General features: G+C 39.9%; 1 protein-coding gene across 2 annotated transcripts; it reads left to right on the top strand.

Moving 5' to 3' along the window:
- Positions 1-3,155: 3,155 nt before the first annotated feature.
- Positions 3,156-7,225, top strand: sf3b5 (splicing factor 3b, subunit 5). 2 transcript variants are annotated; one of them, XM_058386746.1, is made up of 2 exons: positions 3,156-3,292; positions 6,749-7,225. In XM_058386746.1, exon 2 carries the CDS (start codon positions 6,777-6,779, stop codon positions 7,035-7,037), a length of 261 nt encoding a protein of 86 aa, XP_058242729.1. In that variant the 5' UTR covers positions 3,156-3,292; positions 6,749-6,776; the 3' UTR covers positions 7,038-7,225. The 2 variants fall into 2 exon arrangements, with proteins under 2 accessions (XP_058242729.1, XP_058242731.1); XM_058386748.1 differs by lacking the exon at positions 3,156-3,292 and adding an exon at positions 3,311-4,363.
- Positions 7,226-20,985: the final 13,760 nt, after the last annotated feature.

The following is a 20,985-nucleotide window of genomic DNA, read 5'->3' as shown; positions in this document are numbered from 1 at the left end:
TCATTTAAGCCATTGTAATCCTGTTCTCATTTTAGCAGCCACTCAACAAATCAATAAACAAGAATCATAGATTGCGCTTGCCAAGAGTTTACTGTTTACTCCAAAGTTGACAATGAGGAAAATGAGTCTATTCTGTTGTGGATATGAAATGGATTATTTCATTTCCCCCTAAATTGCATTAATGAGCGAGGGACATAATTGAAATGAGTAATATGTCCTCAAAATTGTACCTTTTTCCAAGCCCTTACTCGCTCTCCGTCTCTCTCGGTGAAAGTTGTTAACGTTAGTATAAATGTGTCATTCTTTCTAATGGCAAATTAAATAAATAATTAGTTTCATGAGAGGTACTTAAATTATGTGCTGTGCAAATAAACAAGCTTTGTCACTAGAAGCATTAGAAGAATGAATGTTGAAATGGGTATGAAACAGGCATCACATCAGGGTGGAAATCAGATTCGCTTTCAAACAGCACGCCCCCGGATCCAAAGCAAACTCGATGAACTGAAACTGCTACGTCTAATGGATGAACGCAGTGGGCTCATCACACTGAAGCTCATCAGAGAGACTGCTGGTGTCTGTAGACAGCTCACATGCTTCACTGGACTTGTTTACAGTCTTTTTGAATGATGAGGCAGCAAAAACATGCCTCACAGAATCTGCAGTGGACTTTTTGTCCCCAGGCGTCCTTGACTGAAAAGGAACTTGAAAAATCCATTCAAAGTTACAAAATCCTGGTCGATTTAAAGGTCAAATGTGACCTTATGTAAAATATTATAGGACAGCACACCATTTTTTAACAGAGGTAGCTACATGTAGCACAAATTCTGAACAGTTTTGGACAGTGTGTGCCTGCAGCAAAACCACATGGTCTGCATTCTGCTGGCTGCTAAGCAAAAGAAATAATCTGATATGCATGTACAGTGAGGGAAAAAATTATTTGATCCCCTGCTGATTTTGCACGTTTGCCCACTGACAAAGAAATGATCAGTCTGTAATTTTAATGGTAGGTGTATTTGAACAGTGAGAGGCAGAATAACAACAAAAAAAATCCAGAAAAACGCATTTCAGAAAAGTTCTACATTGATTTGCATTTTAATGAGTGAAATAAGTATTTGATCCTCTATCAATTACAGTATCTATCAATCACGAGCTGAGATTACAGTAGGAGCACTCTCGGGGACTGCTCTTAATCTCAGCTCGTTAACTGTATGAAAGACACGTGTCCACAGAAGGAAGCAATCAATCAGATTCCAAACTCTCCATCATGGCCAAGACCAAAGAGCTGTCCATGGATGTCAGGGACAAGATTGTAGACCTACACAAGGCTGGAATGAGCTACAAGACCATCGCCAAGCAGCTTGGTGAGAAGGTGACAACAGTTGGTGCGATTATTCCCAAATGGAAGAAACACAAAAGGACTGTCAATCTTCCTCGGTCCGGGGCTCCATGCAAGATCTCACCTCATGGAGTTTCAATGATCATGAGAACGGCGAGGAATCAGCCCAGAATTACACTGGAGGACTTTGTCAATGATCTTAAGGCAGCTGGGACCATAGTCACCAAGAAAACAATTGGTAACACACTACGCCGTGAAAGACTGAAATTCTGTAGCGCCCGCAAGGTCCCCCTGCTAAAGAAAGCACATGTACAGGCTCATCTGAAGTTTGCCAGTGAACATCTGAATGAGAACTGGGTGAAAGTGTTTTTGGTCAAATGAGACCAAAATCCAGCTCTTTGGCATCAACTCAGCTCGCCGTGTTTGGAGGAGGAATGCTGCCTATGACCCCAAGTACACCATCCCCAGGTGACAGGACAACTGCACCGCATCAAAGGGACGATGGACGGGGCCATGTACCGTTAAATCTTGAGTGAGAACCTCCTTTCCTCAGCCAGGGCATTGAAAATGGGTCGTGGATGGATATTCCAGCCTGACAATGACCCAAAACACATGGCCAAGGCAACAAAGGAGTGGTTCAAAAAGAAGCACATTAAGCTCCTGTAGTGGCCTAGCCAGTCTCCAGACCTTAATGCCATAGAAAATCTGTGGAGGGAGCTGAAGGGTCAGCCACAAAACCTTAATGACTTGGAGAGGATCTGCAAAGAGGAGTGGGCCCAAATTCCTTGAGATGTGAGATGTGTGCAAACCTGGTGGCCAACTACAAGAAATGTCTGACGTCTGTGATTGCCAACAAGGGTTTGCCACCAAGTACTAAGTCATGTTTTGCAAAGGGGTCAAATACTTATTTCACTCAATAAAATGCAAATCAATGTATAACTTTTATGAAATGTGTTTTTCTGGATTTTTTTGTTGTTATTCTGTCTCTCACTGTTCAGATAAACCTACCATTAAAATTACAGACTGATCATTTCTTTGTCAGTGGGCAAACGTACAAAATCAGCAGGGGATCAAATACTTTTTTCCCTCACTGTACAGATGTTTAACCTAAGCTAGGATTTCACATTATTGGACATGGACTGATCATGTATTATAGCAAGCATATCAACCTGTTATCATATAAAACAAACAAATAAATCAAAATAGATGGGAAGCGTTGCTACTTCACAGCTGCAATCTTCCTGGTTCGATCCTGATCTAGGCTTACTGCTTGTGTGGAATAATTTGCGTGCATGCTCTCGCCATGTATGCATGGGTTTCCTCTGGGTGCTCTGGTTTCTTACCAACCTAGAAAAATATCTTACTGCACTAAATTGCCCCTAGTGCCATGTGATGGACTGGCTTCACCATTCAGTCTGTATTCCTGTTTTATGCCAGTATAATCAGGAAAGACTCAAAATCCACCACAACCCTGAGCATGAACGCTGGCTGGATTGCTAAGTTACAGTGTGTTGCCTTGCAATTGACACTGAATGAAACTTAGTGATCCCTGAGGGAAATAGTGTGGTCAAAGCAGAAAAGTCCAGACATGACATCTGGCATTGCAACAAAAAACACTGATCAGTGTATTCAGTAAATGTGGAATATTTGGCCGCTTTGTCTATTTATTATATGTTATATATTCTTTATTGGAACAAAGTATATCCTCTTTTGGATGCATTTATAGGGAGGACTCTCTCTTAAAAGGTTTTAAAACAGAGAACGCTTTACTCCAACAGTCCGCATTAAAACGGAACACAATTATTACTATTCTTGTTCCTGCGTGCCACCCGGACACATTTTGAAGAAGCTACTTCCGCTTTACATCGCCTCCATCTGCTTTCTAACATAACAATATTCGGCACTTTCGGACGAAGCTCCGAGTATTTTTGGGACCATAAAAAAGCCTGAAATAAGGTACTGTGCTCATAATAGTTATTTTAATATTCAGGAATAAAGAGTAAATGGATATTCAGGTTGTGAACGATGTGGAGCTAGCTAACTGATTAGCAACCGAAGAAACGCAACAGACGATTTTAGCCGAAGCTAATTAATTAGCTTATTGTGATTGTGTGTAACCTACTGTGTTACTAGGCAGCTTATCATGTCTAATTTAATCACCTTTTCACCATAACTTAATTATATAATCTCATTCATTTCTCAGAACGTAATGGCTTTAATAAGTTGAATAAGAGCCGTGTAGCCTATTAACGCTAGTGATAGATTATCTCAGAATGAACCTGAGGCCTGTTTAAGCGTTTCCCTCCATAATGTGCTCTTTCTAGTGTCCAAATACAGGTCCGTGTCACTGCCCTGCTGAGAGGTCACACAATTCAGTAAAGTATAGTGAAAGTGTGCGTACAGTTAGTAATGGTGTAGCTACATTGTCTGTTAAAAATGTGATCTTGGTAACTGTGCCACATGAGAAGTCCAGAAGGTTTTATTGTCATTTCAACCACATATAGCTGACGCAGTACATAGTGAAATGAAACAACGTTTCTCCAGGACCCTGGTGCTACAGAAACATACAACATTATAATTACAAACACAGAAACAGCAACACCGAGCTAGGACAGAAGTTTGTCGAAGCCACATAAAGTGCAAAATGTGAAACTAGGTGCAAACAGAGCAAAGATAAGACAATAAGTACAAAAAAAAAACAACGCAAGACAGCGCTGAAAGAGAACATGTGCAATCTGGAGAAACTGTAACAAAACAGGTATCTAATAACACATATATGATTGTAACGTATATAATGCAAAAAATGCAATAGCCGCAGTTGAAGTAGTGCAAATAGAGGCGGTTGAGGTAGTGCAATAAGGTGTGAGTCTGTTCACACAGGTGAGTGTGTGTGTGTGTGTGTGTGTGAGAGAGAGAGAGTTTTGTACAGTTCAGTCCTGGGTGTTGAGGAGCCTGATGGCTTGAGGGAAGAAACTCTTACACAGTCTGGTTGTGAAGGCCCGAATGGTACCTCTTTCCAGATGGCAGGTGGGCAAAGAGTGTGTGTGTGTGTGTATGTGTGTGGGGTCAGCCACAATGCTGTTTGCTTTGCGGATGCAGCTTGTGGTGTAGATTCAAGATTCAAGAAGCTTTGTCATTTCAACCACGTATAGCTGACACAGTACATAGTGAAATGAAACAACGTTTCTCCAGGACCCTGGTGCTACAGAAACATACAACATAAAGATCAAACACAAAAAAACAACACAGAGCTAAGACCAAAGTTTGCCCAAGCCACATAAAGTGCAAAGTGTGCAGCTAGGTGCAAACAGAGCATAGACAAGACAGTGCAGAAACAATAAGTACCAAAAAGACAACACAGGACACTTAGTGCCGGAAAAAGAACATGTGCAATGAAATAAAATGAGATGATGTACAACTTTGAGAACTGACAACATGTGCAAAAATACAATAGCAGAGGTTGAGTTAGTGCAAAATAGAAATAAATATAAGTATAGCAGCAGCTATAATAAACACAAGGGCTGAGAGAGAGTGAGTTGAACAGTTCAGTCCTGGGTGTTGAGGAGCCTGATGGCTTGGGGAAAGAAACAGTCTGGTTGTGAGGGCCCGAATGCTCCAGTGCCTCTTTCCAGATGGCAGAAGGGTGAAGAGTCATAATTCATTCATTCCACTAGGATTTAGATGAACTCTTTCTCCGTCTTACCTCACTTTACCCCCCCCCATCACGACAACTCAGTCAGAGCTGCAGTAGGATCTCTGTTGAAGTGTCTCACCATTGGGAAGAAGAAACCCTTCGTTCTTATGGGATGAAGGTCTTCAACAAAATGATCAGCTAGTCTCCTCTTAGTTCCTGGAGTTTACTGATTGTTGATCTCATGGAGGAAAGATTCTAAACAGCTCATGTGGTGATATGTAGGGCGTGATTAGTACGGAAACCTGATCCTTTAAGGCCAATCATTTTAGTGAGTTAATAACTTTGCAGGTGGGTATGTTGAAAAACCGTGCTACAGATGCTATGAGACAGATTTGATTATCTCGTCCCATCTGTAAGAGATGCATGGAGATTGCTTAACAGGGAAGCAGTCTCAGGATAATCCTGAAGAAGTTTTTACAAAGGTGGAAGAACAAAATTGTATAGAATGCCTGTGTACAACGATCAGCCTTAAACTGTAAAACCACATGCCTACTATTGTGTAGGTTCCCCTTGTGCTGGCAAAAAAAAAAAATCTCTGACCTGTTATGGCATGGATTCTACAAGATCTCTGAAGGTGTGCTGTGGTTTCTGGCACCATGACATTAGCAGCAGATCCTTTAACTCTTCCAGTTCATTATGGGGTCTTCTTGGATTGGACTTTTGTCTATCACATCCCACAGTTTGAGATCTGATGAATTTGGAGGCCTGGTCAACACTTAAGGCCACATCTATGCCCAGTATGCAGTAGGTACGAACCACTGCACACTGGGAACACCCCACAACACCTGCTGTTTTAGAGATTCTTTGACCCAGTTGTCTAGCCATCACAATTTGGCTTTTGTCAGAGTTGCTCAGATCCGTAGAGTTGCTGATTTTTTCCTGCTTCCAACACACCAACTTTGAGAACGTCCTGCTCAGTTGCTGCTTAATATATCACAGCCCTTTGACACTGTGCCTAAATCAAGCTACTTGAAGACATGGTTTATCTAGTTTGGTGTGAACCCCACTGAACAGATTTTGGGACAACTGGAACAGCGTTATGTAGTTGTTACAAGTAAAGAAAACAATATGTATGTCCAAATGTGGAGCACTATTTACTGTCAAAGTCATTAGAACAAGAAGCTTGCGTTAGTGTAGCATGTCTTGAACACGATTCATTAGTTTGTTGCCTTTGCTCATGTTAACACAAGCAAATTTAGAGATTGTGGAAACAGGCAATTAAAAGTTTACATGATTGTTGCTTAGTTTATTTTATTCTAATCTGCTGTTTGTTTGGACAGTAATTTCATTTAACTGCCGCAGCTGGTTTATTTACCCTGTTTCGATTTGTACGTGGGAGGCGTGTTGTACTCATTTGGTGCGCTCGGTTATAATCGTTTGTATAATTTATTGCTTCTGAAAAGACTGTCAAGCTCCAGAAGGTCAAATTGTTTCATTTGGTTCATTCCACACAAAGCTGCTGCTGTGTCTGATTACTCAGTGATGGGTCATTACTTCAATTTTGCTGCTTCACAGTTCATTTTTTCCTTTTTAGATTTTGCAGAGTTGAAATGCCCTTGGAAAAATTTATTTTTTTTTTTTTAACTGGTACTTTTCAAAAAGCTGTCAGGCAATTTAAGAAAGAGGCATATAGCTTTCTCATGAGCATTTACTCAGTGAAAAGATTTACAGGAATATACTCCACTGACTTCATCCACGTTCTCTTTTGTCCTCCTCAGAGGCTTCACGGCTGATCTGTAAGCGAAGATGACGGACCGTTACAACATCCACAGCCAGCTGGAGCACCTGCAGTCGAAGTACATCGGCACAGGACACGCAGACACCACCAAGTGGGAATGGCTGGTGAACCAGCACAGAGACTCGTACTGCTCCTACATGGGCCACTTCGACCTCCTCAATTACTTCTCCATCGCTGAGAACGAGAGCAAGGCTCGTGTGCGCTTCAACCTGATGGAGAAGATGCTGCAGCCCTGTGGACCTCCTGCTGACAAACCTGAGGACGCTTAGAATGAAGAATCGTTCAGAAAGGACTTTATATCGGTCAAGTGTGAATGAGATTTTTAACTGATTTCTTTTTTTTCTTTTTTTTACATTTTTTCAATGGATTAAACAGATTTCCATTTTTGCCATTTTGTATTTTGTGTGTAAAGAAAATAAAAAAGGGAAGAATGTCCATGCTTTTCCCCAACACTGAATACAGTTTAACATCATTTTATTAATTGCTGTTAAAAATGAGGATTCCTTTGTTAAACTCGCAGACAAAGAGCAACAAGGTGAGAATAAATTTGTAAAGGAGAATGCTAACATTGCTGTGAAAATGCAACGTACAGAAAGGAGTTATAGTCAGTCTACATAAGAATCCGCTTAAGGTAATAGCTAAAACTGCAAATAGTGATAAAATAAAAATTATGAAATTTAAGTATGTTAAATTATTTATAGTAGAAATAAACTGCAAGACTATGGACAACAGTAGCAATTTTAGATAGTAAGATTTTAGCTGTGCAGTGTGTGTGTGTGGGGTGGAATGCACTTCTCCAGGATTTTGTCCAAAACTCCTGAGACACTGTCTGTAGTCAAGTGACATCTAAAGACCCACTTGTCTGTGCATTTCTTGCTGTATTTCCTCCCATCAGAGCTGTTAGAGTTCTTAATCTTCATATTCGTATTCATTTGGAGACTTTAAAAGCACTTCTATAAGTCGCTCTGGATAAGAGTTGTCTGCCAAGTGCTGTAAATGTAAATGAAAATTTTGTCTCAATTGTTCAAAACAGTGCTCATCCCTCCATATTCCTGTCACAGTTATCTTCCACTTGTGTCTCAGGGAACCTGGAGTCTATCCCAGGGGAGTCGGGGCACAAAGCAGAGAGTATTCATTCAATTCAGTTCTATTGTATTTTGTATATGTAGCACTTTTTAACAATGGACATTCATTCACTCACTGACTGACTGATTTTCACTAAGCGCTTTCTCCTGGTCTGGGGGTTGATGTTATGACAGGAATGAGAAGTGAGGGCATGAAGCCTTTATTATCGCTGCACTGTGGAATTCTTTTCTTTGCATATCCCAGCTGAGGAAGTTAGGGGCAGAGCGTAGGGGCAGCTATGATTGCAGAGGGAGGGTTAAGGACCTTGCTCAATTGCCCAACAGTGTAGCTTGGTGATGTTGGGGCTTGAACCCTGATCAACAACCCAGAGCCTATTTGCCCCAATACTTAACACTATGCACAATATGGGAACAATCCCCAGGTGGGATTCCAGTCCATCACACCACAGTAGAATGTAATTCCAGTTACCTGCGCTGCTTTGAAGGTTTTTGCACCATTGAACAGTGAGACCCTTGAAGATACCTAAACACAGTCTGCTCCCTCTAAAGTATTCCAGTCCCTCAGGATTATTTTATTTCATTACAAACATTTTTGGCTGAAAGTATGTATGAAAGTGTTCTATAAACTATGTTTTTTTGCATCATTATTTGATGTTCTCTATTCTCAGGCTGACATTTCACTGTTTTTTTTTGTTATTCAGTGTTCTCTGGGGGGAAAACTAGCATTACTAAACTCAATGGCTGAGGCATTGAGGCCACATTAAGCTGATTTCTATTTAATTTAGAAATTTTATTGCTAGTACATTTTTTTTCCCTAAATGTTCTATTCCTACCACTATATTTGTAATGAAGAAGCATTATTGGTTGTGCTGTTAGAGAAAAATCACCAGTGTGGAATTACTGGATTATTTTCCTATAACGGCATACGCTGAAGTCTTTTATTCCTCTTATACTGTAGCCATTTATACTATTTTCCATCAGTTATATTATGAATGAATAGATGACACTTTACCAGCCTCTCTTTTTCTCTCCCTTGAAGTTAATAAGACAAAAGAACGCAGCTTGTCGTGTTACAAAGAAAGCGCAGCCTGACACTGGAGACTCTTCTTCTTACTGAAAACACGTTCTCGATTATATGTTTTGCTTTTGTTAAATAAAAAAAAAAGTTTATTATAAGTGTTCTAATGTCAGGCTAGCTGTTAAGGAAAATCAATCCACACACTCAGATTCAAGTAAAATAAAATTTTATAAAAATATAAAATATTTTTTGTGATGGATTTTCCTGCATCCTGATGTGAAATAAAAACAACAACAAAAAAATAGCCACCATGTCACCTCGGTGATTCTACCTATTAGATTCAGCATTTAAGATTTTATTTGTAACCTAAAAGGTTTTTTTTATGCAGTATATGACTTGCAGTGAAATGAAAACCCAGACTACGCCTCCTCAGACTGTACAAACGAATCACTTAATTAAATATAAAAGAAATAAAAAATATTTGTTAGGAATGTACAAAAAGTAATACTGCAGAAATGTAGGAGTTTTAATCTGGCTTTTTGTGTGTGTGTGTGTGTGTGTGTCTTAACTGGGTAAGTCCTCACCAGCTGTCCCCACAGTTTGAGTCGTGGTGGCGATCACACGATTCTGCTGTGTCAGACGTAGCATACTGCCGCAAGCTGATCTGCCTTTTCTTCGTTTTCTCACTCCTGCTGAGGAACCCGTTTTGTTTTTGTGGCCTGTGCTAATGTCAGTGAACAAGCATTTCGAGGAGGATTATTGCTGTATCTGTCCTGTGGAAGGAAAAATCCACCTTGAATCACCTGTGTAACTATAATCGACATCAGTGGTGAAGATTGATTTGATTTTTGTCAAGTCAAGAAGCTTTTATTGTCATTTCAAGCATATATAGCTGTCGCAGTACACAGTGAAATGAGACAACGTTTCTCCAGGACCCTGGTGCTACATGAAACAACAAAGATGACAGACACAGATTGAGATCTGAGGAATTTGGAGGCCTGGTCAACACTTAAGGCCCCGTATGCACTAGGTACAAACCACGGCATACTGGGAACACCCCTTAAGACCTTCTGTTTTAGAGATTCTTTGAGCCAGTTGTCTAGCCATCAAGAAACAACACAGAGCTACATAACAACACAGAGCTAAGCACTTAAAGTAAGTTGTCCTAGCCACATAAAGTGCAAGACAAAAAGACAATACAAAAAGAAGCAGGACAGGACAAATACACAAAATAGTGCTGACCAGTATTCATTCTGTATATGTTATACAGTGCAATGTGCAAAAGAGGAGAACTGAAAACAAAGAGATTGATGGAGCTGATTTAGATCTATAAACCTTCACCAGATATTTTTTCCCTCTCTTACCAGGTAGCAAAGCTTCAGCTTTCATGCTAATACCACTCTCATCAGCAAAACCATCACGCTCCCATCATCGAGCTGTGAATCAGTGCAAGTGTATCATATGACTGCACTGCAATTTTTCATCCAACGTTGGATGTCTCCGGTGGATTTATCCGGCGTTTATGTGCTGCAAAATGGTGAGTGTAAAAAGAAGCCTTTGCTTTTTATTTATTTTTTCTATTTAAACATCGTTCAGATACCGCTCTAGTACAGACCCCCCGTGACATCAGAGGCCTATTTCACGAAGCCGGGTTTGATGAGAACGGTTTTCGAGCATCTCTGATTTTTTTTTAACAATGTCTGGCACATACATGAAGAGCACGATACAGGAAAGTTGTTACCCAGCATCACGAAAAGCTATTAACCCAGGGGTTGAACTGTTTTGGGTTTGTCAACTCAAAGCCTCTTCAATTCACAATTCAGAATTCAGAACTCCAGAAGTTAGAAGCAGCATTTTCACCATGCTTTATGATCAGACTGCAGTCAGGGTTAGTGATATGTAAAGTAATGCAGCATGGACAGATGGTTCATAGGCAGGTTTCTTAATATTCACATTCCTGAGCGCAATAAACAGCACAATCATCTGTGTGTCAGTTTGGCTGGAGTTTCCAAGCTTTACTGCATTATAAAGACGTTTTGATTCAAACTTTCTCTCAAAATAACTCAGGCTGAAGCCATTTGGAGACAGACTGCTGACTCCGGTTTTAACACACCTCAGTGGCAGTAACCTGAATGACAAGCCTATTAGGACATGATGAGGGAGCATGGCTCATTTGGTAAGCCGTAAAAGCCTTTATACCGCATCTTATAAAGGATCGTTTACCCCACTCATCTGTGCGGTTTTTTTTCCCCCCTACTTCTTTTTCATTTTTTACAGGAACTTTAGAAATGCTCACTCAGTTAAAGGATCTCTTATGGAATTAATGTACCATAAACATCCTTTCAACATTTCTAATCGAATTTGTCTCATTTCGGAACCAGAAAGTGATTCATATTTAGTTTGTGGTCCATGTTGCCTAATTCTGAAGCCATCTGATGATTATGTTATAATTAGATGAGTGTTTCATAAACCATAACTCGGATGGCTTTATAAGCTGAACGCATTAAGCTGAGTGTTTCCTGCAATCAGATTAGCTGTGTACTTCATGTGGGGGGGGGGATGTGCAGATCCACACCTTGTACTTTAACAGCACCTCAAACACTTTCTGATTCATGGCCTGCTCTTACACCTCAGTCTGGTGAAGGTCTTATGTGCTGGTGACAGGAGTTAGTGGTGTAATGGAGAAAATGGTGCTTAATATCATGTCAGGTAAATGGCGGTCTAATCAGCCACAGGAGAGATGTAACTGAATACGAATGCATTATTTGTAATGTGTTCCAAATAAATACAAATATAGATATTTGATAGATATTATTGTTTTTTTTTTTCCTATTGTCAATGGTTTGTTCCATCCGCCCAACCTTAACACCTTGTCCATACTGAGCTCCAAAATTCATAACAGGTAGATCTTTAATTTCTAAAGAGCACTTTGTAAAGACATGTACTATGCACCTTGAGTAGCACTCTGCTAGGGACTCCAAATTATCCAGCATTATTCAAAGAAAATCTTTCCAGAAAATTATACTGCCATTATAATGAAATGCTGCTTAAAGAGCATCCCAGCTGTGTGGTAGATTTTAACAGCTTGTCCAGCGAACTTATATAATAAACCCAGAAACTTTATAATAAGATGTAATAAGATATTATTACTTGCTATTTGTTGTCAAGTATAGATATTAGTTTCCAACTTTGTTTTGAAAGATGACTCAGCTTTTCCACAAAGTTACATAAAATGATTTCTTTTTCCAGTAGCTTGGATGTTTATATATTTTAGATATATTTTGAATTTTCAAAGGCCCTTTCTAGACCATGTCCATTTCCTGTCCACGTCTGTACACATATTTCAGCACTAAACACACACATATTACTCTGTCACAACTGTGATACACCCCAGGACAAAACATACACACATACTGTATATGACGATGTACAGTGCTGTCTGTAGCTAGTTGTTTTGAATGATAGCTCTCTCGCTGACTCCGTTACATTACACAAAGAGCTTTCCAGAAAGTTCCACAGGGTGTCTGGTTGAGACCAATGATGAACTAAGTAGCTGAGGAACTGTGCAAGTCGTGCAACTGTGCATTTTTTTTTAGATGTAAAAATGTATGTACTATAAATTGATAGAATTTGTGTGGGTTTTTTTAAAAATTATTTTTCTAGTATCTTTTATGTTTCAGGGACATAGTGGGAGGGGTTACATTAAAAGTCTTTTCAGACCACGCCCACTTGTAGTCCGAATTTGAATACAGATAGAGATATTTCAAGCACTAGCAATATTTCAAGATACAGATCACACTGTCACACTGCGTTACACAACAGGACACAATAGACACACATACTGTATATGACGATGTACAGTGCTGTCTGTTTTGAATGATAGCTCTCTCGCTGACTCTGTTACATTACACAAAGAGGTTTCCAGAAAGTTCCACAGGGTTTCTGGTTGAGACCAATGATGAACTCACTCGAAGCAGCTGAGGAACTGTGCAAGTCCTTGAATTGTAAAATTTATGAACTATAAATTGATATAATGGTGGCAAGGTGGCTTAGTGGTTAGCATGTTTTCCTTACATGTCCAGTGTCCTGGGTTTGAGTCTCGCTCCTGGTCACTGTGTGTGTGGAGTTTGCATGTTCTCCCCGTGCTTGGTGGGTTTGCACCGGGTGCTCCGGTTTCCTCCCACAGTCCAAAGACATGCTTCTTGGCTGATTGGAGTCTCTAAATTGCCCGTAGTGTGTGACTGCATGAGTGAATGAGTGTGTGTGTGCCCTGCGATGGGTTGGCACTCCGTCCAGAGTGTATCCTGCCTTGATGCCCAATGCCTCCTGAGATCCCCGTGACCCGATGATAGATTGGATAAACGGCACAGACAATGAAAAAAATTGGTATAATTTGTGCTTTGTTATATTTATATAAAAATTTATATTTTTCTAGTTTTCTAGATGTTTCAGTCTTTACAGGGACATAGTGGGAGAAGTCATATTGAATGAATTTTTACTAGGTTCTTTCTAGACCACGCCCACTTCTAGTCTAAATTTGAATGCCAGATAGAAATATTTAAAGCACTAGCAATATAAAAGATACAGATTACACTGTCACAATTGTGTTACACCCCCAGGACAAAATATCCACACATACTGTACATGACGATGCACAGTGTTGTCTGTAGATAGTTGTTTTGAGAAAATAGCTCCCTTGCTTTCCAGAAAGTTCCACAAGGTGTCTGGTTGAGACGAGTGATGAATGAACTGAGGAACTGTGAAAGTCCTTGAGATGTTAAAATGTATGTACTGTAAATTGATATCATCTGTGATCTTTTTCAAACATTTTTCTAGTGTCTTTTATGTTTCAGTCTTTACAGCGACATAGTGGGAGGGCTTACATTGAATGAATTGCAGTCTTTTATAGACCACGCCCACTTCCAGTCCGAATGTGAATACAGATCTAGCAATATTTCAAGATACAGATCACACTGTCGCATTGCATTACACCCCAGGACACAATATACACACATACTATATATGATAATGTACAGCGCTATCTGTCGAAAGTTGCTTTTAAATGAAAGCGCCCTTGCCGACTCGGTCACATTACACAAAAAGCTTTTCAGAAAGATCCACAGGGTGTCTGGTTGAGACCAATGATGAACTCACTTGAGGCAGCTGTGGTCCAGGAGTTGAATAAGGTTCTGTTCTGTAAATTTGTGTATTTCTTATAAAGTGATTTCTTTTTCCTTGTGTCAGTCCTTACAGGGCCACAGTGAAAGGGGTCACATTTCATTTAAAACCTTCATTATCCGAGGTCCTTTCTAGACCACGCCCACTTCCAGTCTAAATCTGAATACAGATAGACAGACTTCAAGCGCTAAACACACGCAAGATTTTAAAAGAAACTGTTACTAAGCTTAAATAGCAGGCTGTCATAATTATTATATTGATATTTACATCTCTAAATCTTTTTATCCACCTTCAAATGACAAAATATCATAAATACACTGTTTTTCTCTCTTCATATATTGTTATTTTTTACACGAGTCTGAATACCAATAAGTATTTTGAACAGACACGGTACACACTATTGGATGCAGCCTGCTGTGATTTTTTTTATTGCTTTTCATTTGTATGAGCCTTAGAGCCATACAAAGATTTTTGAAGATTATTTCTCAGCAGGCCTGAAGTACATTTTCGGTCAAAAAAGTAAAGAATGCATTACAATGAACTTCATGAGACCTTTTTCAATCTGCTGACCTTCAAATCTGTTCTAATCGATCTAAGAGACGGACCAGCTCCTGCATTTCTGTTCTCCAATTATTCAAAATGATCCTGAAAATGAATGAAAATTTGTTAATCCATCTCAAGCAACAAAATCTCATTTGTTTGCTGGTATTGGCGGCTCTTTTTGAGTAAACGGGTTTGTACACCGATCATGCATAACATTATGACCACCTGCCTAATATTGTGTTGGTCCCATTTTGCTGCCACTACAGCCCTGACCCATCGAGGCATGGACTCCACTAGATCCCTGAAGGTCTGCTGTGGTATCTGGCACCAAGATGTTAAGCAGCAGATCCTGTAAGTTGTGAGTAGAGGCCTCCATGGATCAGACTTGTTTGACCAGCACATCCCACAGATGCACAAACCGGAGTTGTGCTCATCAAACCATCGTCCAGTTCTGATGCTCATGTGCCCATTGTTACCGATTTCAGCGGTGCACAGGGGTCAGCATGGGTGCCCTGACTGGTCTGCAGCTATGCAGCCCCATACACAACAAACTGCAATGCACTGATATTCTGACACCTTTCTGTCAGAACCAGCCTTACCTTCTTCAGCAATTTGAGCAAGAGTAGCTCGTCTGTCAGATCGGATCACACGGGCCAGCCTTCGCTCCCCATGTACATCAATGAACCTTGGCCGCCCATGACCCTGTCGCCGGTTCACCACTGTTCCTTCCTTGGATAAGTTTTAATAGATACTGACCACTGCAGACCGAGAACACCCCACAAGAGCTGCAGTTTTGGAGACGCTCTGATCCAGTCGTCGAGCCATCACAATCTGGCCCTTGTCAAACTCGCTCAAATCCTTACACTTGCTCATTTTTCCTGCTTCTAACACATCAACTTTGAGGACAAAATGTTGACTTGCTGTCTAATATATCCCACCCACTAACAGGTGCCATGATGAGGAGATCATCAGTGTTATTCACTTCACCTGTCAGTAGTCATAATGTTATGCCTGATCAGTGAATATACACAAAATGTAGTAAAATATCATCCATGCTGTAGGCATGAGGACATTAAAGATGTTATTAAAGATGTTACAAAATTACAGTCTCATAACATAAATAATGCTAAAAAAAAAAAAGATAGTACTTTTCTTCTTTCCACAACCTACGGAAAATTCAGATTGCGGTTGAATATGTGACTTGCGTTCAGGTAACAGGTTTGAGAGAAAGTTTTGGGACTGAAATGTACATTTTTCATATGCTTTAATAGATGATTCATGGAAAAGGATGTTTTATTAATGCTATTAATCTGGTGCTGTTTTATTCATGCTAATGTTAAATCCACTCTTAATGTCTTTTACCCTGCTGCTCTATAACAGATGTTTAATTTAAAGGAAAGCGGTGATTTAATTCATTCATAATTATTTAATGTGTGAAACTATGTTTTTCATCTTCATCTCCTCTGCACTGCAGTAGTCACATGACCCTAAAACTTAGGCTTGGGGTTAAATGTTCATTTTTTTTTTTTTTAATATACATTTCTGTCAGAGGTAATTGAATCCTGCCACTTCCTATTACTGTACATATGGAGGTCGTTCGGGTTTTAACTGCGGTGCTGTAACGAAAGTACGCTTCTAGCTATTTCACATGTCTAATTACTTACTTTCCCTGACCCTGATAGTAAAACCTTGTGTAAAACCAATGTTCTTTCCTTCTGTGACTAATTAAGAAGAAAGTGAAAGGAAGGACAGACGGACTGACAGTTTGTTCAAGATCTATTTCAAGCCCAAATTGATATTAGATAGGTGCTTATCTAATCTTTTATCTGGATTATGTTTTAATGTAAAGAAGGGGTCACACATCAACACTGATTAAAAGCCGGCCATAATTACACAATGATGTTGTCTAAGCATGTTAAATGGGCTTAAAGGTCATAACTGGTCTCTCTTGGTGCGATTTCGTAAGCTAATGTCATGTAAATACTCATCTTAAACGAATCTGCACATAATAAAGTGGGAAAAATCAGACAAGTGGGAAAGCAGTGGACATGTATTAACTTAACTCCTTAAACTCTTAGCGTACTATCCAGCTATTTATCTTACGCAATTATCCATTATACAATAACTACGGATGATCCGTTAACTACACTGAAACTAATAGCGAACATAAAGGTTGTCTATGTAGAGCTGATTTAAATGAATACTACAATGAATTATACACTTTTTACTAGACTTATAGGTCCAGTACCGCTCATATAGCAATAGATTGCTTTAAAGAATTACTTTGTGTACCAGTGTTGCTTTTTCCTCACTTCACATAGGACAGTGATGTGTCTCTATCAGCTTGGGTCTTAAAGCATAGGGAATGTGTCTTAAAGCTTAGTGGTTAAGGTGTCAGGCTACTGCTCGGATGGTTGTGAGCTCAAACCCCAGGTCCACCAAGTTGCTGGGGCCCCTGAGCAAGGCCCTTAACCCTCAATTGCTCAGGTGTATGAAATGAGCCACTCTGGATAAGGATGTCTGTCGAATGCCAGAAATGTGAATGCATAGGATCACCACAAAGTAGCTTCACTGTGCTAAGCTCAGATCTCTGGATCTTTATTAGATGGATGAACACCACAGTTCCAAGATATATTCTTTCACTCCGATGTTTTGACGATGCTAACTAACGCACAATGACAGACACATGACTCCAAAATCTCCCACAGGTGTTCAAATGGGTTGAGATCTGGTGACTGTGAAGACTGTGGCATTGCATTCACATCATTTTCATCCTCATCAAACCCATTCAGAGTCCCTGTGGGTAGTCACATAACAGAGGTACGGCTTTATTTTCTTCTTCTTCTTTAATTTGTCATTCGTCTGCATATCAGGGACGTGCTAACAGGTGTAATGATAATATTCCCAACAGTCTTACATAATTACAGAGTAATCCATCTCCTCATTTGCCTTACGTGAAGATCAATTTAATTAAAATGTTGAAAATGTTAGCTAGCAAAGGAAGAGATTTACGGACCATTAAACTGTCACGGCATAGCACTGTTGAACTTTTAATGGAAACCTAATTTTCTAATTCGGGGGGGGATTTGTTTAATATCTCGAATGGAAGATGATTAATCCTGCGCCGCGTTAATGTCAGCTTGTTTGAATAGAAAATGTCAGAGTAAAATCTAATAAACAAGTGTACTGCAAGAAACACGCATATAAGGACGTTTTATGTAACGTAATGCTGAATTCTTTTTTCAGAGGTTTTGAATCAGTTTCTATAACCGTAGCTGACAGTATTTTCAGTAAACAGCTCATGTAGTCAACAAAGAAGTACATGTAATCTTTGATATGGTCTGTTAGGAGTTATTTAGGTAATATGTATTGAAGGAGTCTTTAATGTTAGCAGTTTAGTAATAGTCAGGAAGATGTCTTCATGTTGTTCTGGTTCCTTGGTAACATCACAAGATGTTTATAGTTGTTATTAGTGATAACAGGAACTAACTAACCATCGCTGGATGTTCCATACCTTTATATACTGTATATGGTAAAAAGCAAGAAAAATGCTCTGCCATACCCATTACCAAATTGATCAATAAGAATATAAAGATTGCAAAATACCAGATAAGCTTTCTAATCACATAACAAGGTTAATCATTAGTGCAACATACCCCGATCAGCCATAACATTATGAGCGCTAACAGGTGAAGTGAATAACATTGAGTGAAGGCTGGCCCGTGTGATCCGATCAAACAGACGAGCTACTGTTGCCCAAATTGCTGAAGAAGTTAATGCTGGTTCGGATAGAGAGGTGTCAGAACACACACTGCATGACGTATGCATGCGTATGGAGCTGCATTGCCACAGACCAGTCAGGGTGCCCATGGTGACCCCTGTGCACCACTGAAAGCACCAACAATAGGCACATGAGCATCAGAACTGGACCACAGAGTAATGGAGTAAGGTGGCCTAGTCTGATGAACCACGTTTTTTTTCATAGCGTGGATGGCGTCTCTTACCAGGGGAACACATGGCACCAGGATGCACTATGGGAAGAAGGCAAGCTGGCAGAGGCAGTGTCATGCTTTGGGCAATGTTCTGCTAGGAAACCTTGGGTCCTGCCATCCATGTGGATGTTATATTGACACGTACCACCTCCCTAAGCATTGTTGCAGACCATGTACATCCCTGGTATTCCTTGATGGCTGTGGCCTCTTTCAGCAGGATAATGCGCCGTGCCACAAAGAGAAAATAATTCAGGAATGGTTTGATGAGCACAACAATGAGTTTGAGGTGTTGACTTGGCCTCCAAATTCCCCAGATCCCCAGAGCTTTGTTATAATAAATACTTAACTGGTTTATGTTCTTGATTCAACAATAAGACAAAAATTATGCAAATAACGGGTACAACAGCTTGCCTTAATGTTAATGGTTATAAATTAAAATGTAGAATACTAATAGTAAATGTATTGCTCATATCCTGTAACTTATCCAGCCAACATTGACTGATGATGAACAGTTTTTGTTGTTTTTCACAGAAATTGGTAAAGCAAGCAGAACTGAATTTGAAAGCATTAAAAAAAGGTTTGCAAGCAACATGCAAATGCTCATGACTAGAAGAGTGACATTTTGCTTGTGCCCTTGCTGCCAAGAGAAGACTAAATCTGAGTGTGAACAATTATAATCTTATGACAGCAAAAAAAAAAAAAAAGTCTGAGTACAAGATTTCTCCACAGGGATTAAACTCATCAACCCAACCAACACCCCCAAACGTTTTTGTTATTAACTTTTGGCAGTACACAGACTAATAGATCTCGCTGCACTAGGGCTGGGTTCAACACCACTTCAGTTAATAGTTTCTTTGGATAAACAAATGTACCAAATAAATGAAAAGGTTATATAGGTATGCCATTTGAACTAATGAAGCTCTGTTATATAGATCTACTATGTATTATACAAAGGAAAAACCTCGCCTCAGCTATACTGTATACTGCAAAATTCGTCTGACCAATCACCTTTATCCCATGATGAATCGTTTCTATCCTAGGGAGGTGTAGTCTCTTTCAGGATGACTCCACCCCCACATACAGTACACAAGGACACTTAGAATTGTTTGATGAAACCATTTTTTTCTAAATTAAAAATGATGAAAATTATGTAAATCATATGCTGTGTCCTTCACACTCTCTAGATCTTTAGTCAATTATGCATCTATTGGAGATTTTGTCGTGATGCTGTCTGGCACCATCATCAATACAGGAAGTGAGGGAATATCTTTTCAATGCCCTTATGCCATACGCATGTAGAAAATAGGGTTCATCAGAAGATCTTGGGAAAGTTTTAGGGTTTTCTGTAACTTTCTGTTGTAGGATATCAGTTAACTCCTTTATATGTTCCCCATGAGGGACAAACAGAAAGATTTCTACGTATAGTATATGTAAGCTCTTTTTTAAGAGCATAAATAAACTTACTTAAAGCTCTAAAATAGCCCGAGAAAGCCAGCATGGTGATGGTGCTGCCTCAAATCTTTCCACCAGTGTCCCTGGTTCAGTCCTGAGCTTAAGGGGGAGCATGGTAGCTTAGTGGTTTAGGCGTTGGACTACTGATTGGAAGGTTGTGACTTCCCAGGTCCACCAAGCTGCCACTGCTGGGCCCCTGAGCAAGACCCATAACCCTCTGTTGCTCAGTTATATACAAATATGTAAATTATAAGGGCTTCTGCTAAATTCCAGCAATATATTAAGTTAAACATGTTTTCTTTGTGCCCACATGGGCTTCTTCCGGGTTCTCTATTCTCCCTACCCCCTCCCCAATCCCCAAAACATGTGGCTTGACCAATAAAAATTTACTCCAGTTGAGATGGTGTGTGTGAATGTGTGTGCGTGGAGCACAACGATGGTCTGACATCCCATCCAGGGTGTATCCTGTCTCAGGTCCAGTGTTCCTGGGATAGAGTCTGGATCCACTGTGACCCTGACCAGGATAAAACTGTTACTAAAGATGAATAAATGAATGAAAGAATATCCAGAGTGACATTTTCCCACTTCTGGAGCCATTTTTGGATTATATCTGGTTCTTCTTGAACAAAGTTTTTTTTTCTTATTGATAAACTAGTAGATTTTCCTCGGTGCTATTCAACCTGTCATGTGAAATATCACCACATCTGATCTCACAGTCCATCTCAGGACAGTAATGATCTCAGATCGTATGTGTGTGTAAATAGCGCTAGAGCAAAAGCTGACCTGAACCCTGCCTTTCAAGGCAAACAGAGAGCTCGATACACACCAGCTGGAAAGCAGAGAACAAAATTAATGCTGAGCACTTGTGCCTTTGTTGGCCTGCTTCACGGCTTTATAGCAGACTTCCCATTGGAGAGCAGCCAGACGGACATCCTGGTGCATCGCTTTC

The sequence above is a fragment of the Hemibagrus wyckioides genome, linkage group LG03, assembly GCF_019097595.1.
Source record: "Hemibagrus wyckioides isolate EC202008001 linkage group LG03, SWU_Hwy_1.0, whole genome shotgun sequence".
NCBI lineage: Eukaryota > Metazoa > Chordata > Actinopteri > Siluriformes > Bagridae > Hemibagrus > Hemibagrus wyckioides.
This window is presented reverse-complemented; position numbering and strand designations above follow the sequence as displayed.

What these genes read in the sequence shown, in the direction of transcription:
- sf3b5 (XM_058386746.1), top strand. Translation starts at nt 6,777, where the DNA reads ATGACGGACCGTTACAACATCCACAGCCAGCTGGAGCACCTGCAGTCG.